We start from the raw sequence: 24670 nt of genomic DNA, 5'->3' as shown, positions 1-24670 counted from the left end.
AGGCTGAGAAGAGTGTCCAATAGGTTTTTATTTGTTTTTATTTATGTATTTATTTATTTTGAGACAGGGTCTCACTATGCAGCCCTGGCTGGCCTGGGACTTACTAAATAGACCAGACTGGCCTGGAATTCAATGGGGAATTCCTTGCCTCTGACTACTGACTAGAGGCCGGCGCTACTATGTCTGGAGTCAGACAGGTTTTAACATTTGTTAGTCATTCTTCATGTGTAGTATTGTATTTTGTAGGGTGCTTATAAAAGCTACTATACATTAATAATGTGATTAGACTATGACAAATCATGCATAGCATCCCTACAGTATTTATTAATTTGAAAACCTCTCAGCTGCTTATACATTAAGGACCACAAAGATTCAGACACCCAAAGGTTTTCCTAGGTCCATGTTCACCATTGTTAGTAAGTGGCAACCTTAAAAGTCATTTTTAATCATGATTTTTGTATATATAATGGAGATTTAAAAGTTTGAGCAAAGTAAAGAATCATATAATGCATGTTAAATGTGCACAGACATCACATTGTGTGTGTGCACGTGTGCGTACGTGTGTGTGTGTGTGTGTGTGTGTGTGTGTTTATTTTCCTGACTATTTGTGTTCTCACTATGCCCATGAAAAAGTCTCAAACAAGCTTTTCATTCATATTTATTAGAAAAATTATCTTCCAGAAGACATTTATCTGTCATTGCAGCATGAGACTGGATTCACCATTTTGAACTAGTTATTCAAACATGACAAATACATCAGTGTTGTAAATGTTTCTGTGTCTACTGATCACGAGCTGGTCAACTCAATTCCTGATGGTTCTAAAGCCTCACTAGTTACACCACCGAGTAGCCATTTGGAAATGTAATATGACAACTTACTGTACTAAAATACATTGCTTAACTGCTAATCAAGAAGACTGTAGGACTTAAGCTTTTTCAAAATCTGTATGTAGAATATAAAATTCCAATCACACCAAGACCAAATAGGTTTGTTTGTTTATTTATTATCTTTGACTCCTGCACATGAGGGAAAAAGCTTTCTGTGTCATTTCAGTCAATAAGATTAATTTTTCTTAATAGCAAAAACCTTTTTAAAGTATCTACTGTTTTACTTGTTAAGCTCTGAGCTTGCATTTCCTTAATATTCAGGAAGTTTTTTTTTTTTCTGCAACCACAGTCATTAAAGACACTTTAAAGATCTCCAGGATAAATATGTAATTTAGGAAAGGGGCTATTTTCAGTAGCCTCTGGGGCCCAGTATACCTATTGTAACCGTTTGCTACTAGGACATTTGTCTAATGCAGCCTTCAACCACAGCAGGAAGTTATGGTTAACTTGCCCTCTGCTCTGAGGTCTTTGAGAATGGCTCTCTCACCACCCCCCCCCCCCAACCCTCTTTTAATCTTCTTTGAAGGTCACCGTAGACAATCACTTGGTTTGTTAAAAATAAATGTGAAGAAACTTCTGATATTAGAGTGGGCTTGGGCCTTTGCCCAACCCTTGTCTGGCATTGTAAGCACAAGGTGTCAATGTGGCGGCCAGGTCATTGATGCATTCTAAAGGGCAGAATAAGGAGGTGCATGGTTCGACAGCATGGCGCTCCTCACAGGCGGAAGAACAACTGTTGTGAATCTTGGCTTTAAAAAAAAAATAAGTTTCTCTCCGGTTATATGTTTCCAAAGAAGAGCAATTTTATTTTATTTCCCACAGCTGAAATCAATAAAGTTACTTGTTGCTGCTTCGGACACAGGTGTCACCAGCTGGTTCAGCTGAGAACCTCTTTTCTACTGCCCCCTGCAGGAGAAAGTTTCAAAGAAGTCATGCACCCTCATACTCAGGTCTCCTTTACTTTGTCCAGTGTCTGTAGGTAGGTGTAGGAAACTTAGGTGTTTAAGACAGTCCTGCTCTGCGAATGATCGTCCTTAGAAGAGCCCATGACGAAGGAAGATTAATCATTCACACTTGACATTAGGGGATTAACATCTGGGCTTACCAAAGGCACATTTGTGGTCTTTGATACTTGAACCCACGGTACTTGATCATCTTTCCCAAGTCTCATAACTTTTTCTTTCCCTCTAGTTTCTCAGACTGTTTTGTTCCTAGAGAAATTTCAGAAGTTGAGGGAGTATTACCACTTCAGTCGATTCTTCTTCCTGCTAAACTGGTCCCATCATGGTGGTGTCTGTGTTTAAAGACAACTGGGTTAGTAATAAGCACACCTCACTCTACAATTAACCATTAATTAATTAATTAACTAATTAATCAATCAATCCATGTTTATGGATTAATTTCAACACAAAGTGGTAGTGTATGTGACCTCCTCAGCATTTTCAGGCAGTTGTAGTAATTTTTGTATGGTTGCTGGCATCTTATCTTTATTCCGTTTCAGGAAGGTAAGACCATACAGAGTTTGATAACTTATACACAGTCAAGGTTGAATGATTCTACCATGATACCTTTATGTCATCCCAGTGTCAGGACACTGCCTTCCAAAATAGAGACTAGAATCTGTTAGCAAACTGAAGCTAGTCTTAGGACTAAACACTGAACTTTCCAGAGAGTGTAATCCCCCTTTATTACATCCACAAGGCATTAAGAAAGCAAATTTAGCTTCTTGAATGAGTCCCACAATTCTCTGTCTAACGGTGTTCATTACTATGCAAACTTGTCCTTCATTCCTTTGGGGAGTTGTGTGCTCACTTAGGCCCTGTCCACAGCAGCCAACACGTATCAGGCGATAATGTTCCTGTCCTGATTAACTCTGGCAATTTGAAGAATTACATGCTAGATCTTGATCTTGTTTGCCAATCCGACAGAAAACGCTGTGCTGCCTTCAGTTTTTTGTTTTTGTTTTTTTTTAAACAAAACAGTAATTTTCAAAACTCCTCCAGCATTAGAAGTTCTGCCTTGGTTTGGTATGACCTCTGATAAGCTTAATTCCCCATTTCTTTTTCCTTTCCAAGAAACCCACTGTCTCTCCAGTGCTTTCTTCCTCATTCACCCCAGGGGGAGCAAACGGTTCCTCATAATTACGTAGCACAATTCTTCTCATGCTCTTCCCCCACAAAAGAAGAACTATTTATTTGGACTGGCTGCGTGCACTGCTCCTCCCTCACACTCACCGGCAGTTGGAAGGCGGGCAATGGCCTCAGGTCCTAGCCTCCTGTTATACCCCGTAATCGCCTATCGCCTTTTGTCTTTTGCAGAGCTCATCACTGGCATGCCAGCCTCAACTGAAAGGACCTATGTGTCTTCAGGTAAGGAAAAGAGCCTGGCAAGTTTTACTAACCAGTATGAGAGGCTTAACTGCTGGCTGCCCTTCCCACTAACCAGCACTCCCTCGGCATCCAAACTGCAGCTGCTCCTGTTTTCTGCTCCTGTCCTTGTTTCAGCTTCCTTCTCCCGGTCTGAGGTTCAGGCAGGATGGCTCTTTGCTGTATGCCTGAATGGTGGCTCAAGACACAAATAGGAGAGAAGGAGGTCATATCAACATGCTACTTGGTGATGTTAAATAAGGATAAGCGAAACCTGGAGTGCAAGATCAGATATTTCTGTCTTTGGGGGTGCTTCTCTTGAGTGCTGGGGGAACCCACTGGAATGAGAACACGTGCCTAGACAGTGGACCCAGCATCTGATGTCTGAACTTTGGGGTGCTACTGATGAGTTCTGCTGTACTAATTTTGAAACATCATCAACATCATCATCAACACCCCGCCTATAGCTTGACTTTTTGTTACTGATATGTTCTATTTCTTTTCATTTTGCTTGTAATATTTACTGGTGGTAGTTACAGTCTGGGAAGACATGAGATAATTATCACCCAGCTCTACAAATCTGCGTGTAACCACAATTCACCGGCTTGTCTACTAGCTATGGCGTGAGTTAGTCTGTTGTGTCTTTAATTGCTTTTGAGACAGAAAGTTGCTACGTAGCTCATCCTAGCATCCTACTTGGGATCCTCCTTTCTCTGCCTCCCTAGAATGAGGCTTTCAGCCGTGTACCACCATGCCCAGCTATTTATTTTTAATCTTTTATTTTTTGATATTACAAATAATTACATAATTTTCCTCTCCCCCCCCCTTCAAACCTTCTCATATACCCTTCTCATATACCTCTTTCAAATGAATGGCCTCTTTTTTCATTAATCATTCTTCCATACCTTCCATACATATGCATATGTATACATATAGATTTTCATAAGTATAATCTATTCAGTCTGTATAATAATACTACTGGTGTGTATGTTTTGGATGCTGACCATTTGGTATTGGATAACCACTTGGCATACTTCTCCCTGGGGGAGATGAATTTTCCACTCTCAGTGTTCCTTAGTTGCTTGTAGTTTTTTGTGTAGGGTTGAGGTCTTGTGTGCTTTCCTCCTCCACTTTTTCACTGTCCTTGTGTAGTGTCCTTGTGTCCTATTGTTGTCCTTGTTCCGCTCATGTTCAGGCACTCACGGTGGTGAAACTCCATGGGTGTAGTTCCTAACATTATTGGGATAGACAGTCCTACCACACACTCTGAGCCTCTGGCTGTTATGATCTTTCCACCTCCTCTGTTGCAGTGTTCAATGAGCCTTAATGAGGGGTGAGGCGTTCACTTAACTTTACTTTTATGGTTAATAGAACCTTGGAAAATTAAACAAAATATTCTTTACTTGGCAGTACATTTGTTGACAGTTGAGACTGAAAACTCAATTTCTTTTAATATTAGAATATAATTAAATAAGTTTCCCCTCCAAGTCCCTGATATACCCCTCCTTCTTTTATGCATTTCCCCCCCTCTCTTAGTTATAGTGATAACATGCTTTTATCTGGCTTCTGTCAGTTTATGAGGTTTGTGACTCTTTAGTTTTATGAAATCATAACACAAGTCATTATTTCCCCTCATTTTATAGTCAAGGTAAATTAAAGCACTAGGGACGTTAGGTTGTGTGTCTCCAGAAGGAGAGGGGTGGGTCCCTGGAGCTCAGAGCTCTTGTACTGCTCCCCCACCCCCATGGTCCAGCCTAGCTGGCACTTCTCACCGTGGCCATATCTTTTTAAAAGAGAACCCTACACAGCCTTGTCTTCATACCCTTTAGTATTCACTCTCATAGTTTTTCAAAACCACTGTTCAGAATGTGAGAGGAAGAGGTGGTGTGCGGCAGGAAGAAAAAGGAAAACCGCAAATGGTGGGGAAAAGGAAGGATTAAGTAAATTCCTTTACCTGTCATTCAGATATGTGTGCAATGTGAGGACTTCATTATCAAGTCCAGTAGACATGGTTAGGAAACAGGCTTTTATCACTCTATGGTGCTTCTCTAAGGAAGTTAGATGGTCTTCAATATTTCCGAAATGTGACCTGAATATGATGTTTTAGCTGTTGCTTTTCAACTCTTTTAAACACTAAGCTGTTTTGTTTTTTCCTGATTTCCTAGGGCTGAGTATTGTCAGGTCTCATTTGTTTTTCTCCCTACATTCCTTATGCCCTCTTACTACTAAAATGCTGTTTTTTTTTTCTTCGTCCTCCATCCTTGCTACTTAAGCAAATCTTGTACACCTCTAACCTGTTCTGCTTGTTCAGCATGTTCTGTTGGCTCCTCGTGAGACTGCTGCAGTGGGGCTTGCATGGAGTCTGTTTGGCATTGTGTTGGTCAGGATGTTTATGCTGACCCAGTCTGCCTGGAAAGGTTTTCACTCTTGTTAATTGACTGCGTGAACGTTGACCATTCTGGTGCTGTGGCTTTCGCTTCAACTTCCTGCCTATACTTAAGAGAAGGAATGGTCTATTTCACCTGAAGTGTGGGCTTCCTAAGGACACTATTTCTCCAAGGCTTGTTTCACAGGTGGGCTCTGGGATGTCTTTACAGGTGGGCTCCCTCCTTTCCTATCTCTTTGAGAAGCCTTTTGGTTTACGGAGCAGAGGTGTCTCTACCTATCCTTGCATAGTGCGTGCATCTTCATTTGTTTTTAGGGATGCTTCTGTCTGGCTCTTTGCACTGCTTTTTAGCACAGCTTTTCCAGGCAATTCCAGAGCCTGGCAACGTTCTACTTTTTAAGTGGCATGACTCAGTAAAACTTCACTCCATTTTTATGTTTTATAGAGTCTCCCATTAGAATATCAGTATCAACAGAAGGCACAAATACTTCTTCATGTAAGTACACATACCTCTGCTTGCGCTCCCAGTAAGCATGTTTCCAGGTGCCCTTGGTCTTTATGGAGGTGTGGTGTGCTGAGCTGGGATTAAGATGAGATTTCTGTTTGGAGTAGAAATGGCCTCCTACTGTGTTTCAGATTAAGCAGATATGCCCACCTCCTCCCTGCCAAATATAACTTAAAGAGTATAACACAACACCACGTGTGTGTTAGTTTCAGGATAATCTGGTACCCTGAATGTCAAAAAAGTAATGCATAAGCGGGTGTGGTGGTGCACACCTGCAAACCCAGTACTCAGGGAAGCAGAGGCAAGCAGACCTCTGTGAGTTCGAGGCCAGCCTGGTCTACAAAGCAAGTCCAGGACAGACAAGACTACACAGAGAAACCCTGTCTAGAAAAACTAAAAACTAAACCAAACCAAAACCAAATCAAAACTCAAAAACCAAAAACCAAAATAAAACAAGAAAATCAAAACCAAATCAAACAAACTATAGTAACGCATAGGAACTGAGGCCTAGTTCGGGATAGGTTTTGGTATGTGTGTGTGTGTGTGTGTGTGTGTGTGTGTGTGTATGTTTCCAGTTTGTCTAGACACCTTCAGCAACTGCCAAAGGCATCACACCCAGCCATTTGGGATTGCTAGTCTTCAGTTCCTCAATTTCATATTACAGTCTGCTGTGTTAGAGTGCGGAGACTATATATAGATGCCCTTAATTCAAATTTGATAACTCGTAAGTAATTATGAAAACGTTTGGAGGCTGGTCCCTAGGTAAGATCCCAGATGAGGATGGCCTGTTTACTGTGAAATATGCTGCGTGCCTGTGCACTTCTTCTTCCTCTACTGGATGGGTTGGTGCTGTGTGCTGCATCAAAGAGCTTAAAGAATTAGCAGCGGCAATTAGTAAAACTAGCTCCTGATACATATTAATTGAAAGCATTGAATTAGATTCTGATATAAAACAGGGGTGCATATTAGATCTCGACAATAGAACTTAGAGCTCATCTTTCTTCTCTCAGTTTAGGTCTTAATTTAAAGCCTTTTAAAAATGAGCTCTTCAGTAAATGCCTGTCCGCGTTCCTCTCCCAATCTACAGAATGTGTCAACGAGGCCATTTCTTACTTAGTTAGCAGCAGTGGACGGAAACCCAAAGGCAGTTGGCACTTCTTGTAACTTACCTCATTCTGTCAATCTGTTCTCATAGATGGCATTTGGTAGTAAAGCCTCCCCTCTAGGTTAATGGAACAAAGCCTGTAACTATGTGGTGTGAGAACATGCTAGGAATGTGGTTCCACTATAGGGTGAGTGCTTGGTGTGGGTGGATCCCTAGGTTTCACCCACTGCACCCGAATCAAACAGAATGAATAATATAATAATAATAATAATAATAATAATAATAATAATAATAATAATAATAAAATCTATCTATCGTTGCCTGGGTTAGTGGTTCACAAAGCAGCATTTAACAGGCTTGGTAGCAGCAATCTAGGACTATCAGACAGGAAACGAAATTCCAGGGGAGCTACCAGGCTTCCTCAGGCCCCGTGCTGCACATGCAAGTGATAATTCCTGCTGGCATGCTTGTAGTATTGGTTATTTAGTTCTCCTCATGGAAACGCTAGGACAAATGTGTGGATTTTATAAAACTAATACAAAGGTGTCATATGGGCTTTTCTTTTCAAATCGGTACACAAAAGACAATACTAGATTTTTCTCTTTGGCATATTTTTTTCCTGAAAGTGATTTCTCCCTATATGATTCCATTGAATGGTGCCGTTGAAACCCTTGGGGCTGGAGTCCTTCATGCTGTCCTTTGTGGGGCTGGGTGGGGGCAGGGATGGCGGTAGATGATGATCTTAAACACGTGCAAGCACTTCTAGAATAGAAGAATTACTTTAATTTTGGTTTTCTAGGATTCGAGGGAACTGAAGTGAACCCCCAGCTTACATTTCTGTCCATTACAGTGCTATGGAAAGAGAAACAAGTTTGGAATCTGCCTCTGTTTCTCTAACTCCCAGCAGAATTACTTCCCAGGGTTTGGTAATAGTTTAGGAGCAAGAAAGGCTGTATTTCTGGAAGTCTCTTTCCTTTATCATTCTCTGTTCTTAGTAGGGCATCAGACTCACTTCAAAGCAGTACTACCAAATTGGATTTAACATTTTAGAATTTTTTTTTAAAGTAAAGACTATTGAAAAGTTCACATGGGTCAAAATAATCAGGCCTGAAGAATATAGTTTTTTTTAAATTTTGTGTTTGTTTTGTTTTTTTCTGTTGTTGTTGTTTCCATTTTATTTCAGCGAGAAGGGAGACTTTGTGTTTGAATTCCTGTGTTTGAAAAGTGTACTTTGCTTTGGAATGAAATCATCCTTGTGTGGACTCCGTTTGTGAATGGTTGACACTGATATGTTCTCAGGTACAAACCTGGAGAGGCTTTCTCGAGTAGAGTGGATGGAGCAAGCGGTTTTGTATATTGGAACAGTTCCTCGTGCTTTGGTGGTCAGAACCAAAAGGCAATCTAGTTTCCTTTCATCCAGTTCTACATATGCAAATGGACCCTCTTCCAGGAAAGGCAAACAGAGCTTATGCAAATATGAGCCTGTGTGTGTGTGTGTGTGTGTGTGTGTGTGTGTGTGTGTGTGTGTGTAAGGGGGTTGCACATGTTTCTGTGTGTGGGTGCATATGGAAGCAGGAAGATTTGAATTTTACTCTTTAGGAATGAAGCTGTCTACTTTGATTTTTGAGATGGGGTCTTTCACTGGCCTGAAACTTAACCAGGTAAGTTAGGCTGGCTGAGAGTTCCACCTGTGTCTCCCCGCACTCTTCTGTGATTAAGAGTGTACCACCACACCAGATAGAACTTGGGGTCCTCGTGTTGGTATTGCAGACACGATGAGGACTGAACTGTCTCTCCAGCCTTTGCTGGTTTATATTCTTGCCCCTGCTCAGAACTGTACCCGGACTACTGAGTCTGTTTGTCCCCTGGATACTGCCTGTTCCAAATGCCTTCCTTCACTATCCTCACTTCGCTAATTCAGGATGAGTTAGAAACAAGAAGTTTAAAGCTGTCTAGGTCTTGTTGGGATCCCATAGCACTGGCATTAGCGTACTCTTTCATCTGGTCCCTGCTTCTCATTCTGCCTGTCTGATTCCCTGCCATCTCTCTATGCATTCAACACTCCGCACACTCTGCTCTCATACTAGCTAGACACATGTGGTTCATGTTTGTTTTTTTTTTTTTTCCTAGTAAGAAACATCAGACCTAGGGTCTTGCTCCTACTACATAATCTCTGCCTCCAGTCCTCTAGAAAAATACATCGTTGAAATGATAACAATTCAATAATTATTTTTATTTTTATTATATTTTTTACAATTGAGTAATTCTTGACTGAAGATTTTGTTAAGATTTACTTATTTACTATATGTATAGTATTATACCTGCATGTGCACCAGCAGGCCAGAAGAGGGCATCACATCTCATTCTAGATGGTTGTGAGCCTCCATGTGGTTGTGTGGAATTGAACTCAGACCTCTGGAGAACAGACGGTGCTCTAACCACTGAGCAATCTCTCCAACCCTTGACTGGAAATATTTAAGGGTTTTATTCTTCTTCTATATATACCTTGTCAGTTCCTCTTTTAAAAAGTTTTTTTTTATAAATTTTAAAAAACGTGGGAAAAATAGTAAAGATGCTATCCCTTCCTCTTCTTGTAAGGCAATTTAAAAAGGAAGTATTCCGTTTTATGAAACTGGAAACATGCACTGTAGGTTTGTTATATTTAGGTTTCTTATGTAGTCTCACTTTTTAAAAAAGAATAATTATTCAACTAAGGAACCTAATCTGTTTAAATTTATTTATTTTATACAAACGAGTCTTCTGTGGCCAAAAGAGCTGCAGGTGAATGGCTCAATAAGTGTCCTGTAACTTATAGTGACAGAGTTTCACAGGGCAGCTTGAACCTCCCACCACAGTCGGCAGAAGCAGCTTGCTCCCTCTTTCGTAGACTCAGCAGAAATGCAAATAGAGTGTTCAGAGCCACCTTAGTGACTTCGCTCTGAAGTGGCAGCCGCCATTGACCCCACTTTGCAGACAATCCTCTTAAATGCTGTAAGAGTGCGGTTCTGACAACAATGGCTTTCGTGATGTAAGATTTATCCACTTCAACCTAATGCCTAAGCGAGAGGAGCGATGATGAGAAAGGCACGTGACCAGCAATGAAGGAAACAAACATGTGCTCCTGGTAAACAGCGCTGGCAGTGTTAGCAGTGTTAACAGCCAATGCGTGTTTCATCAAGATGTGCGTCACCAGCTGCCATTAGCTTATTGCGTGCTAGGTAATGTGCCCTCCCATTCTGTGTGGCAGCTCACGGTTCTCCTACAACCTCCCTCGCTTTACAAGTGTTGTTCAAAGCTACGCCAGCAGGGGCTCAAACCCAGACAGCATCCTACCCTGTCCGAGGTTTTTGTTGCCTCAAAGCAAAAGCCTTTTATATGTAAAGGAATGCAATTCTGCAAATGAACTGGAAAGTAGCCCTTAATGCACAGTGCGTCCTTGGTAGATGAAGGTAAATGGAGTTGCTTCAGACTAGCTTAGTTTGTACAGTCATAGAGATGCTCACCAAAGTGAGCAAGAATGAGAAGGAGGCACTTTGCGTAGTGGACTTTCGCTCCTGAGTCTGGAGAACTAGGCTGCGGCTGACGGTATGATCTTAGCAGGTTACCTAACTCCCCGAGCCTCACTCCCTTTCTCTGTCTGTTATGTATTCCAAGCACGTATCGGAAAGCATAATGAGAGAGAAGAGAGGCAAGTGGTTCTGCACAGCTGTGCTTCCGGGTGGCTCCTTGGACACGTGGAAGAGAGTTAGAATGTAAAGAATGGGTGAGGCTCTGAAGGGAGGAGGAAAACGGAGCATCCTTGTATTTTCTTTGAGATGAAAACATTTTTATCCTTCCATTTGGGGAAGCAAGTGAAATCATGATTTTCAGCCCCAACAGTGGTGCTAAAGGTTCTTTGCCAAGAAATCCCTGCCATTTCGACACATTATATATTCTCAGCAAAGGCTGCATTTTAAAGGAATGTGTTTTAAGTAGTCCTCTTTGAAGGCCCTGAAAGAGATGAACAATTCCGTCTCGGATTTGGCACCTACGTGAGCTAGCCAAAAGGGCGAAGATGTCTTTTGTCTGTATCATAATGAGATGCAGCTTTAGCACTTGGGAATAGCACAGTGATGTGCATTGAGTAGACTGGACCATGTCTGACTGGTGCACCGGGACATTGGACTTAGGCTTCTTGCCTTCTACCTTTAGCTGTAAGCAACACAGCCACTCCAAATAAAGGTAGTGAAAAATGGCTCTGATCTTTGCTAAATGACTCTCAGCTGGGAAAAATGACACTTTAGTTTCAGATCTTGGGTGGTAGGAAACTGGGGTCTTGATGTATTGCACAGCTACTTCTGACTGAGTAGAAACTGTGCTTGGGTTTCTTAAAACATGGCGTCTCCAGGAGCATGGTAGCTATGCCCACTGTGAACAATGAAAAATTGCTGTGGTGCATATAGCAATGAAATAATAATTCAAAGGGGAAAATTTTCAACTGGCAGTGTTTCATTCTTTCTGATTGCTTAAAGTTTTGGGGCGATGCAGTGCCTTGAGCAAGAGCTGGGGCATGCCCACTCCTTTACTGATATATACAGACCAATCATTGCCTTCACCTTCAGTTATTTCTTTTTGTAACTGACTGCACATTAATTTCGTTCTACTGTCACCCTCTACTAATGTGTTGTGATTCTTGAGTTTCGTGTTACTCTTCAAGTCACCCAATGCCTCTCACTGGATCCCACTGGGTCCCCCTCCCATTTTTAATCAAGATTAACTTTTTTCATTTGATTGAAAATTTGTTAACCTGGTACAAAATTATTCTTTTGAACATAAAAGGTGAGTGTGTACACCCACACATGTGTGACCCATATGCATAATGGTTCTTCGTATGATGCTTTCTTTTTACAAGGCACATTTTTATAAACTGAGTCAATGATGCACAGAACTCTGTGGATTTGATTTTCTCTTTTAAGCCAGTGGTTCTCACCCTTCCTAATGCTGTGACCCTTTAATACAGTTCCTCATGTTGTGGTGACCCCCAGCCATAAAATTATTTTCATTGCTACTTCATAACTAATTTTTCATAACCAATTTTTCTAGTTATGAATCATAATGTAAACATATGATATGCAGGGTATCTGGTTTTTGACCCCTGTGGAAGGGTCGCTAGACTCTTAAAGGGGTTGCTGACCCACACATTTGCTTTAAGCAGGCAAGCATGGGGCTTGCAACTTACATGCTTGCAATAACCAAATTCAGACTAAGTAGACAGTAGAGCAGAACTTGAAACTGAGTGTTCTAATTTCAGACCATGGGCTTTTAATAAAAAGACTTATGAGATACATAACACTATGAGAGGAGACCTTTTGCGTTAAAAAAAAAAAAACATCAAAATATAATCGTTTGTTACAAAGACTCAAGAAAATAATCCTATTTACCTTAGTTAGCCCAAAGCTAAGTTTTATGAAAAAGTATGTTCATCACACCCACAAGTAATGAGCTGGGTAGCAGAACCTCCAGTGAATGCTGGAACTGTGCAAGGCTTTCTTACTGTGAAGCCAGGAAGAAGCAGTTGGCCTGGAGCCGTTTGAGAGGCTTGTTTTGGAAATAGTGTAGACCTATTACACAACGTGCTCTTTACTGTGGAGGCACTGTGGTAAGGGGGATCTCTTATTCTGGTAAATTCAGTCCTTAGGAGAGCTACACGGCCTCTTCAAGGCCAAGTGATAATTTGTTACATACTTTCATAAATTTTGAAAATATTTGTATAACAGTTAAATTTGCTAGTAGTGATTTATAAGACACGGAGTGATTACATTTTTATATTTTATTATTTTGGCTGTCTTTCACTGGAATGTATGCTAAAATTTCTAATTTTGACTATCAACTGGGACAGGGAAAGCTGCCTTTATTTTGCCTGTATTCAAAATTTTATTCTTTTTAATTATTGTGTATTTACAGAACACAGCATTGTATTTCGGTATAAGGTACTCATCGTATTATGGAACTCATATCATGAAACGGGCATTTCAAGCCTCTTTATAATTTATTTCTGGAGCCATCTAGCTCCATTCTTCTTCAAGAAATATATGCTAAGTTACTGTGAGCTCTTGTTACGCTATGTGCTGTGAACATGAGAATCCATTGCTTATCGTACAGAGCTCATTATTTCAGGCTCCCTCAACCCCTCCCTGTGCTGTGGCCAGGCATGGAACAAGTCCTGTTCTACAGCTGTGTTTTCATAGAAGTATTAAAATTGTGGCATTGATAATCTTTAGAGAGAGAATAGTGAAATATAATTTTATATAAACATTTAAAAATATGTCTGAAAGGTTGAGTGGTGATGAGGATGAAGACAGAGCCGGCTACCAAGGTAGCATCCTTGGGGCGTGTGGGGTGGGGGAGGGGAGAGGAAGCAGGGGCAGAGGGGACAGAACTAGCAAGATTGTGACATCAATGTAAGCCAAACTCAGTGGCTTTTCTGTGATCAGAGACTCTGAGAAGTACAATATAAGAAAGACGTTTCTTTAAAAGTCAAAGAAAAAGCTGGAAGAAACGCCGAGGACCAAACAGAGCAGCAAAATTAGAATATGGATGGAGATTTAGGGCAGGAATTTCCCAGCAGCAAGTGGCAGAAGTACTGTTCCAACAACCATTAATATAAAGTCTACCCTGGCCCAATCTGTTCCTGGGACTCGACTTAGGCAATCAGTTGGTCTTCTGCCTTTGTGCTTGCTTTATTACAGATGTTAGTTTTATTCTCAAAGGCCTTTTCTGCTCGACAGGAAGATAGCTTGTCGTAACTCTGACATTGTCTGCACACACTCCTGTGGCTTCCAGTCTGAAAAGGGAGTGAAAGTCTACTTTTAGTCTATGTGGAAAGATTTTAGGAATGCACCTGATTGGCTCTGATCGTATTATGTTTACTACTAAAATATCCTATCTAGGGAAATAGAGAACTGCCACCGAGTAGGAGCCTGGACCACACGTCCACCCCTAAGAGTGCTAGGGGTAAAATGAGAACAGGTGAGCTAATACCCAGGGGACCTCCACACTACAGGTTCATTAAGAGAGTGGAGATGTGAAATAAGAGGAGGAGAAAGTACACTAGTCAGGAAAGCACAGATATTCACTGTCAGTGAACAGGTAAGAGTGTGAAATTTTAAAGAGAAATGAAAATAAATGTGTGTGTGTGTGTGTGTGTGTTTTTTCCCCAACACTGTTCAGTTGGGCATACACAACCAAAGGAGGAATGCCACTCAGAGGGAAATAGTGAGTTAGAAATTGAATTGCAGTCTTGTTTCTTTTGTTTTTAATTTATGTGTGTGGATGTTTTGTCTGCATGTATGGCAGAGTATGTGCCTAGTAGCCAAGGAGGCCAGAAGAGGCTGTCAGGAACCAGAGTTACAGACAGTTGTGAGCTGCCATATGGATGTTGGGAATAGAACTCAGGTCCTCGGGAAGAGCAGCTGTGCTCTTAATCCCTGAGCCATCCCTACAGCCCCTGTTTTCTCATTTTTAAAGGGCTATTTCCAGTCATCTCTAAGATTATGTTCATTAAAATAATTCTGAAGAATGTGCATTTTAAAAATATTTACTATTTATTTTTGTCTTATGTACATACACCTGCACACCAGAAAAGGGAATTGGATCCCATTATAGATGGCTGTGAGCTACTATGTGGTTGCTGGGAATTGAACTCAGGACCTCTAGAAGAGCAGACAGTGCTCTTAACTGCTGAGCCATCTCTCCAGGTCAGAATGGGCATTCTTCATCCATGAAAATGTTCAGTTTAGATGAAGAGGTTTGTTTTGTTTTGCTTGGTTGGTTTTGGTTTTTTGAGATAGAGTTTCTCATTATAGTGCTGACTGTCCTGGAACTCTCTAGATAGACCAGGCTGGTCTCGAACTGAGAGACTTGCCTGCCTCTGCTTCCCAATTAACAGCATGGTACCACCACCACCTAGAAAGAAGTTTGGTGTTTTTTGTTTTTTTTTTTTAAGCAGAAAAATAGATGATAATTTTCAAATTAGAATGTATGGAAAAAAATTTGAATTTCATGAAGTTTGGGTTTTTTTTGATTCATTTATTTTTTTTATTAATTTATTCTTGTTACATCTCAATGGTTATCCCATCCCTTGTATCCTCCCATTCTTCCCTCCCTCCCATTTTCCCCTTATTCCCCTCCCCTATGACTGTTCCTGAGGGGGATTACCTCCCCCTGTATATGTTCATAGGGTATCAAGTCTCTTCTTGGTAACGGTTACCATAAAATTTTTAAATTAAAGATTTATTTATTTTTATTTTATCCATGAGTGTTTTGCCTGTGTGTCTATGGACCATAAATGTGCAGTGCCTTCAGAGCCCAGAAGAGGGTGTTGAATCCCTTGAAAATGAAGTTTCAGGTGGTTGTGAGCCACCATGTGGGTGCTTGGCACTGATCCTAGGTCCTCCACAAGAGCAGCCAGTGCTTTTAACCATGGCACCATCTCTAGAGAGTTTGCAGGCCCTGTAAAGTACAAATTTCTTTGAGGCAAAAATGCAGAATATTAGATCCAGAGTCTTTAAAAGAAGTTTAATTAATTTCTTTTTCTCTTTAAAATTAAAGTTATTTTTAACTGCCATACGGAAACATACAAACTGTGCCTACTAATGAGGCAGTGCGATGTATATTCATATGTACTTGATAGAATGTTTGTCGGGTTAAAACATCTCCTCAAATACTTATCATTTCTGTTCATTGAAAACCCTCAAAGTCCTTCAGCTTTTTTGTGTGCACAATTTTGTTGTTCTCTGTAGTCAGTTACTGAGCAATAGCTCACCAGAGTGGCTCGCCACTACCTGTGTGATTAAGTGTTCACTGCCCACTATTTCCCTACCCACCTCTCTTCCCCGCCACTTTCCACAGCTTCTAGCATCTACCAGAATTTCTGCTCCCAGCTGCTCTGGGGGAAGAGACTCTTGTAGGTGATACAAATGGGTGATGCCGTGGTGAAGCATTTAAGAGAAAGATTGGTGATAAAAATATTGCAGAATTGGTCATTTTCTTTCACCACAGTAATTGTGTATTGAAAAAAAAATTCTATTGATTGAAAGAGAAAAACGGTCATGATTGGCTACTGTGCTATTTTATAGTGGGTGTGGTCAAAGTGTGAGATAATACTGATTGCAGGTTTATCGCTGTCAGAGACTCCACTAAAGGAAACAATGGTTCAGGCATTCATCGGGCGTCTCCCCTCACATTTCCACTCATACAGAATTCAGCCCGCGAGGTATTAGTTCGTGTCTTTAACAAAGGTGCTTGTGTGTTCACAGTTCAGCTCACCACACAGCGGCTGCTGGAGCAGCACTTTTCATTTTATCTCTCCGTCTCGAGAGGTCAGCAGTGTCTGAGAAGCTAATTACACTGACTCATGAGGGTTATGGCCCTAAGATGTGCTCATGTCTATGCCGGTCCTCAGCTCGCCCTTATGTAGTAGGAAGCATTTGTTTCGGTTGCATTTTGCCATCCGACAGCAGCTCACACTTCCGGCGTTGTTCAATACTGACTGCCAGGAGTTTTTTTTATTTGAAACAGCCAAAAGTTTAATCAGTCTTTGTTTAAAAGAAATGTAAGGGAATTTCGATAGATAAGGAACAGGAGGGTGGAACTGAGTAAGAGCTGAGCTTTAGGATTGAAATGTGATGTGGCCTTGTCTGCTTCTGAAGCTCTAGAACTCTGTTTTAAAGTAACCTAAAGAGTTCGTAGTCCTCTTTCTACCATGGCCCACCACATGCTAGGTGCTGTGTACATTTTCTGGCATTGTGGGAGGAGCTTGTGGGGAAGGGCATAGTCCACAGCTAAAGGAGTCTGCAGCGAAGTGCAAAGGCCAGTTATGCCTACCAGTCCTGATCTTGTGTAATAACACTCAGTTGTGATATAAACTAGATAAGGGCAGGGAGGGGGTTGATTTTTTTAAGTCAAAGGTTTAGAAAAGTAATATTGTTTAGGAGAAGTCATTTGAAAGGAAATATTGAGTAATGATATTCGTCATCTTTAAAAAGACTAGATTTTTACACTGCATGGCTCAGTTCAGTATGACGACTGCCTTACTTAGAAACCAGAATCCTGACATTTACTCACTGTTATGATGATATTCCACCATTTACCACTGAAAGTAAAATACTAATAAGAGGTTATGGAAAGAAAGCACAGGACTTTGAGAATGAAGAAATGGTGCTAAAAGCTAGGAGTGCTGGTGCACACCTGTGATCTGAGCACTCAAGGAGGCAGAGGCAGGCAGAGCTCTATGAGGTCGAGGCCAGCCTGGTTTACAAAGTACGTCCATGACAGCCAAGGTTACTCAGAGAAGTCCTGTCTTGGGGGAAAAAAAAAAAAGTCGCTAAATGATTTTAGAGGAACACAATCACAGTGTCATAAGTTGAATTGCTATACCCAAGAAAATCTTTATACCTAGGCTGTGTAGAAATGTATGGAAAGGTGTCATTTCTTAGTTTTGTTTTTACTAAATAGTAAGGTTTTGTTGAAAAATACTAATTTATAGTGATCATTTAATTGACCCAAGGAAGAGAGAAGTAGGAAGTTTTATGATGCAGTGTGGTAAAATCAAATATTGAATGGGATCTATCTGTTAAAATTAGATAATAAAATGTTGAAAGCTAAAACTTGCATTTTTGATGATCCGCCCATGATGGAGAGCAGTGACTACGTAATAAGAAGCCTGTGTGTCATTTGATCAAGTCCCACCTACGAATTTCCAATACGAGAAGTAAGATATAGTATGAAAAAAAAATCCTGCAGGGCGAAATATTTCAGAGCTTATTCTCTAATGTTCAGTGTAGCTATCATCATGCATTCAACCAGATCTAGCTATTTATTCAACCTGTAAAAATATGTATCCTTTGCAAGTCACATAACTTTGAGAACATCTCTTTATCTTAAAATCTATTTAAAAATTCACTTTGTATGGAGCTAGAAAGCACTAGCATTTTTCTCTGCAAAATCTATCATGTCCTCCTATGTCAGGCAGGATATGTTTATGATTTAAGTGTAATGTGAAGAAAGTAGGAAGAACCTTACTTTATCAAATCGAAAATTGTTTAAGCAGTCATAAAAGAATTTTTGTGACGTTTGTGCCTCTCCCGTACGTGACCCAAATGGATTCCTTCTCTCTGCTGTCTCAGTGGCTGTTTCAGAAGCTCACTTCCCCAAAGCTCAAACGCATCAATAAGTCTTTGTCTGGGCTTCGTTAAATTTAGCTGCGAAAAGTAAACCACACACAGTGTCCCTGAGTCTATCTTAGGATGAGTAGAGGTGAGGGAGAGAGAATTCCCTTCTGTGCACATGTGACCATGTGCGCAAACTTGATAAGCTCTGTGAGGGACTTGAGGACTCAAGGGGCATACAAGAGGCTTACCACAGTCTTTGAAGTAATCCTTTAGGTAGAAATGACTGAGGTTGAAAAATACCATATTTAGTAGAGAAAATAAAGAAAGCTCAGCACCATGTGTGTGCGGAAACAGATAGCATCAGAAACCCATTTTGCTGTTCTTTAAAAAGACGAGGAACATTCATTGGCTGTGAGTTTTGGCATAAAACTTGTGTGGAGAAATGTGATAATAGAAGCTTATGGAGGAGAGAGTCTTTGTGGAGAACTGGTTGGTGGTGTGAATACCCTCCCGATGGGCATTACCAGTGCTGATCAGCATATTGTATTAAAACAATGCTCTCAAATTGGAAAAGAAATTGTTTCCGCAAACTATAAAAGTGAGAGGCTTCAGTTATTTTTGTTATTGTCTCAGGATGTCAGGCCACTTGCCAACTTTCAACCCTTCTCCCTCATCCCTACAGCTCTTGTTTTAGCTGATCATTTCCTATCTTGGTGTGAGCATCAGTCCTCATCCCAGGATGTAAGGCTGAGGAAGAATCATGAGTATATTTTGTGGTTTCTTTTGTTCATATACCAGTTGCTGTGTCCGTACTGTACACAGAAAGTATTAAATGGGTGCAAATACAACATTGAGTTAATGAATCATTTTTTGGTTCATGATCATTTTTCAAATCATTCCTTTATGTAATGAAAGGAAAACTACCTTAATCTTAATTTATTGAAAGAGCTCCATAAATAAAATATTTCAAAATCAGTGTTTTGGACTGTAACACTGGCTTCGGTATGTTTTCTAGAACATCTGTGATATTTTCAGAAATATTGCCATTTTGTTTACTTGTATTTTATATTATTTCTAATTTTTTATGTGGAAAAATTTCGGTTTTGAAGCTATATGATTGTCTTAACTATAGTGACTTTCACAAGTAGCCTCCCTTGTAGGGTTTGCACAAACTTGAGCATGTGTTAGCTGGTTGCTGTCCTTCTTTGTGGTGCTGAAGAGTGGACTTTGTTGTGAGGGAGGAAACAGCCACAGTCATGATAGCAATGTCGGCTTACATTTCTTCTCACTCTAATAAGTAATAACAAGCCAGCAAAGACATATTTTATTAAGTGTCTAGTATTTTAATCTGGCAACAGATATGACTAGTCTCATTACAAAAATGAAAAGAGAAACAGGCTTAATAATTCAATGTTTGGCAAGACTGTATAACAAACAGGGACAGGACAGTACTTGGTCCTAGCCTTTCTGTGTTGTTTTTGATCTGCACAGAGTAAAGGTAGAAGGTGAATGAGAAATTCTCAGGTGGGTCCTCTTGTGTATCCAAAGTCTATGGAACACAGCAACTGCTTTTAAAAATGCCATAACCCCCCCCCAACCCCCATGAGATAAATGACTTGGACCAAAATAACTCTATGAATCAAGGTTCCTAAGTGAAGTATAGGAATGTATAAATATGGCTATTATCATGAATGCTTCTCATGTGTGTTCAGACCTGAGAATTGTATCTGCCAATTTCCATTTGATGGGTAGTTTAGGAGGTATACATTGAATCTCTCCCTCCTCCCCACCTCTATGCAGTTGTGTGGAGGATAATTGTTGAGTGTGCTGGCGTAGATAAAAATGTGCTTGCAGTATCTCAAATGTACATGTTATCCAGAAGAAAGACTATATCTAGAGTGGAGTGTATAGCCTCACTTACGGCATCTTTGTTTTGGATGAGGCAGAATACAACTATAACACTGTTTCATTTTTAAGACTGACACTTTGTTTTCCCCTTGAGAATCTTAGTAGTTGTTTGTCTAGGGTTGAGGCCCTGGGCCTCACATGTCCCCCTTTCACATTAGCATGTGTCATCCTCATTCAAAATTATTACCACAAAATAAAAGAATGTCTGTAGTAAGTTTTCAACTTTTTTTGCATGTGTTTGGATGCAAACACATTATTAGTTTTTATGGTTTTTTTTCTCCCCCTCGACAAGATAGATTTTCATCTCTGGTGTTGTTAACAGTTACAGTGTAAAGCCAGTTGTTGTGCTGTGGTGTAAATTCCAAGTGACTGACAATGATTAAACAGGAAATGAAATCTGAATGGCTCTCTCTCAAAATCTACTTAAAGCCTTGGCAGGTATCTGTCTGGAGCAATATATCAGTTTGAACATGTGAAGAATAAGAAACTGTTGCTTACTGTAGCTGGGTTTCTTTTCCTTGGAACTCAAAACAGGAAAACACCAGTTTTTCTTTGATCTCTAAAAATGTAGTGTAGAATTTTAAACATAGTGGCCCATATACATATGGTCAAAATTAATTATGCCTGACTTTAGTCATCATGTGCGTCTTAATGCCAGTTATAATTCCCAGGCTGTCTACAGATACTGTTGTAACATTTAGAAAAGAATGTCTGACTATAATTAAGAACAAGAGCTCAAGGAGGCTAAGGCATGGAGAATTAATTGAGGTTGCAGCTCTTCTCTGCACTGACTGCAAAGCTTGGTGATCTCCTGACTTGTGTCCCGGCAGTGATCTCAGGCCCCCCCGCCAACCCCAAGGCTCTTCCTTTTTAGCGTTTGTTATTACTTAGCTATTTTATTTGGCAGAGCTCCCTTCTATCTCATCTTCTAATGCACTGGCAAGATTCCTACTGACAATAGCTTCGAGCCTAGTACTGCTAGGGTAAGCTGCATAGCCGAACTTTCCAGCCTCTGCATCCTTATAAATAATGCATCTGCTTTCCTGTAACTACACGAATCTTCAGACTTTCGTTAGGCCTTTCTTTGTTAGTCAGGGTAGAAGACTTGAGGGATGAGGCGTAGCGGGATAGTTGTAGGCAGTTATTACTACTGATTAGATCCTGACTCCCACGCTATATGCATTTATCATGGCTCCATGCCAATGGAATGCTAGTGGTACTTATCACACACATAAGCAAGATATGTAAAAAGGATGTCTTTGCTGACTAACAGGATAGCTCGTTTTACAAGGAAAGCCATGAAAATGTTAGCCTAGGATCCTATGATCATCTAATGGCTATGATGGCAGCCGATTTACTTGTTGGCTTAAAAACTTGCCTTAACGACAAACAAAAACTTCCCTTTAGTTTGTGAGGAAGATAATTGAATTTAAGGATAGTTTTGACCTTGAAATAGTCCTCCTGCATCAGCCCCTGACATCTTGGGTGTGACAGATAGGAGACCACCACACTCGGTTCAGAATTTCTATGAAATTAGTATGCTTTCTTAACAAGTCAAGAAATTGGGACCAATAGGACTTCGGAGGTGTATATTGGCCCTGCCATTCCATAAGTCTTTAATTTGCCAAACAAGTGGCAAAATGTAATCATGCTTCATTTTATTTAAATCTAGCCACCACAACCAGCCTTTTCTCTTTTAAATAATATTTTAACTTTTTGATAATCATACTATAACCACATCATTTCTTCCTTCCTAATCTCCCCTCCAAAATCTCCCATGGACTCCTGCCTTATTCTTTTTCAGGGTTAGCCCTGAGTGCATATACATACAAGTAACAGTATATGGACAGAGCAGGTTATATTTTTATATTTAGGGACACACACACACACACACACACACACACACACACACACACACAACTATCAGGCTTTAGAATAATTAAGCTGTCATCACATTGCTAGCATAGCCAAATTTGTTTTGGTGGGTGTTTTGGGTGATGGTTACTGGGAATGAAAACAGATGGATTACGTGGCTCTGTCTGTAATTGTCCAGTTCCACTGACAGCCTTTTGTCGAGCCATGATCCTGTCTGGAACTGAATCTTTGCATTCTTCTTCTATCACTAGTCAAAACAAAACATTATCAGAAGAAAACATTTTCCCAACTGGCTCCTAAATGAAGGGAATTCTCAGATGTTCAAACATGCACATACAATAAACAGTGTTTCCTGACAGGCTCGTTAAGGAAAACAAAATCAGCATCAGCTACACAAAGTAGACTCCATTGTAAGCCACATAAGCCTGTGACTTTCACTTATAACTTACCAGTGTGCCAGGCTAAGATTAAGAAAGCTATGTCTCTCATTAAGATGGAATCACCATGCGAAGCAGTTTATTTTCTTCCATTTTCCCTTAGTCTGGAATAAAGCCTGATTCTGGTAGGTATTTCTGGATAACTATTGAATGAAATTGAATGAATGAATGAGTGAGTGGATATTTTCTAAAAGTGAGAACAACATCAAACTAAAAAGAATCTGAGAAAACTTTAAAAAAAAGAATGCATGTATGAAAATGAATGGAAAAATCTGTGACTGCACAGGCATTAAAGACCAAATTTCTTTCCAGTTTATCCTTCCTTCCTTCCTCCCTCCCTCCCTTCTTCCTTCCTTTCTTTCTTTTTCGAGACAGGGTTTCTCCATGCAGTCCTGGCTGTCCTAGACTCACTCTGTAGACCAGGCTGGCCTCAAACTCAGAGGTCCACTCCCTCTGACTCCGAAGTGCTGGGATTAAAGGCATGCACCACCACTGCCAAACTAATCTGAGAGGTTTCTAAGTACTGTATTCAGATACTGTTAAAAGTTTGTTGGGGAAAACTGAGAGATTTAATTTTTCTGTTGAGTTCTCAGTTTCTGGCTCATCTTGCTGCTGTTAGAAAAAGCATGCAAGGGAGAGCCATCATGATGTTCGGCGTGGAATCATTTTGGCTCATGTACTTACTGGCAATATCATTTAAATGGAGTGCTTTTATCATGGCCAGAATAAGCCAAACAGGACAGTTAAGTAGATGCCTCATGCTGGAAATTAAGTCCTTACGTTTGGAATGGGTACCACACTGCACAGAGAAGTGACTGTGACCAAGGCAGCAGCAGTTACAGGAGCATGTACTTCCTTAGCATTGCACTTGTTCCTGTGACCACCTCTCCTCACTTAAGTCTTAGGTAAGTCCTACTTATAATTTAACTGTAGCCCTCAACAACAGCAAGTGTCTTGTATAGTTGATGGCTGTATTCTGAGAGTATTCCTGCATGGGCTCATCTCATATGGCATAAAGTCTTTTTTCAATAGTGGTGTATCTCAGATTCATGGCTTCCTAGCTATGTGCTCTTTGTATCTTTTCTAACCCTTGTTCTTCCCATCTGTAAAGTGGGAATGACGTCACTTCCTCTGCAGGCTGACTGAGATTATTTCAAAGGTTGACTTATGTATTCGACTTGGTGTAATATCCGGCCTACTTGTTTTCAGCTAGCTTCTTCTTTTACCCTGTAAGATGACCCAGCTCTTCTCACGCTTTGAATTATGCTTTCCCTCCTTTTACATAAGAGGAAAAGATCTTAATTAATATAATGAATATGGAGCCACGACTCCATAACCCAACACAGTGCCCGCTGACTAGCCAGCCACCTCCTACACATGCCGAGCAGGCCCTCTCAGTCAAAGCACATTTATTTCAGTACTTTGGAGATGGGAGCTATTTTTATTACATGTATTGTGTGACCTTAAAACTTGAAATCTGCTTTTGGAATTCAGGTTATCCTGAGGTTTCCCAACTTGTCTCCCTGCTGACTTACAAAAAAAAAAAAAAATCACTTTAAGTGCTGAGCGTCCAATTTCTTAATTAGTTGCTGAATCTTGGCTAAATTACAGAAATGCCATTTCAGACTGACTTGGGAAACCTAAGCATCCAGCCCTGATTTTCTGGTATTTTTGTTCTCATTCGACACATTTACTTATTTTTCTTCAGCTTTTGGTTGTTGTAAATATTTCCCTCCCCCTGCTAAGGTATACCTACTTCTCTCTATGGGAGGACTACAGATATCTCATGCTCTTAAAAAGCATTCTGATGGCTGTGATGTTTGTCCTTTGGTTTCACTAAATATCTAGATACTTTGGAAACGTGGCTAAGTACTAGCATTTTCCTCTGTACCTTCTTGGAGATCAATGTTTGCATTTAATCTTGATAGACCCTGATGGTGCCCAACCCCAGCTTTTGCCTTTGAGTCTTTGTTAAAGATAAAGGAGAATGGTAGGGTCTAGCTGTACATAAAAAGAAAGAAAAAACATTTAGATGCCTTTAGTACCAGAC

General features: G+C 40.4%; 1 protein-coding gene across 4 annotated transcripts in view; it reads left to right on the top strand.

Annotated features, from left to right (window-relative positions):
- NRG1 (neuregulin 1) overlaps positions 1–24670 on the top strand; it is a 199543-nt gene that overhangs the window by 53450 nt on the left and 121423 nt on the right. For 3 of the 4 annotated variants that reach the window (XM_084760652.1, XM_084760650.1, XM_084760651.1), the window contains exons 4-5: positions 3207–3257; positions 6086–6136. The exons of the other annotated variant lie outside the window; for it this stretch is intronic. In XM_084760652.1, coding sequence (XP_084616778.1) covers positions 3207–3257; positions 6086–6136 — 102 coding nt within the window. The remainder of the gene's footprint in view (positions 1–3206; positions 3258–6085; positions 6137–24670) is intronic. 4 annotated transcript variants of the gene reach the window in all.

Source organism: Acomys minous (genome assembly GCF_964271855.1).
Source record: "Acomys minous genome assembly, chromosome: 15".
Classification (NCBI taxonomy): domain Eukaryota; kingdom Metazoa; phylum Chordata; class Mammalia; order Rodentia; family Muridae; genus Acomys; species Acomys minous.
Note: the sequence above shows the minus strand (reverse complement) of the source record. Positions and strands in the feature narration are given on the sequence as shown.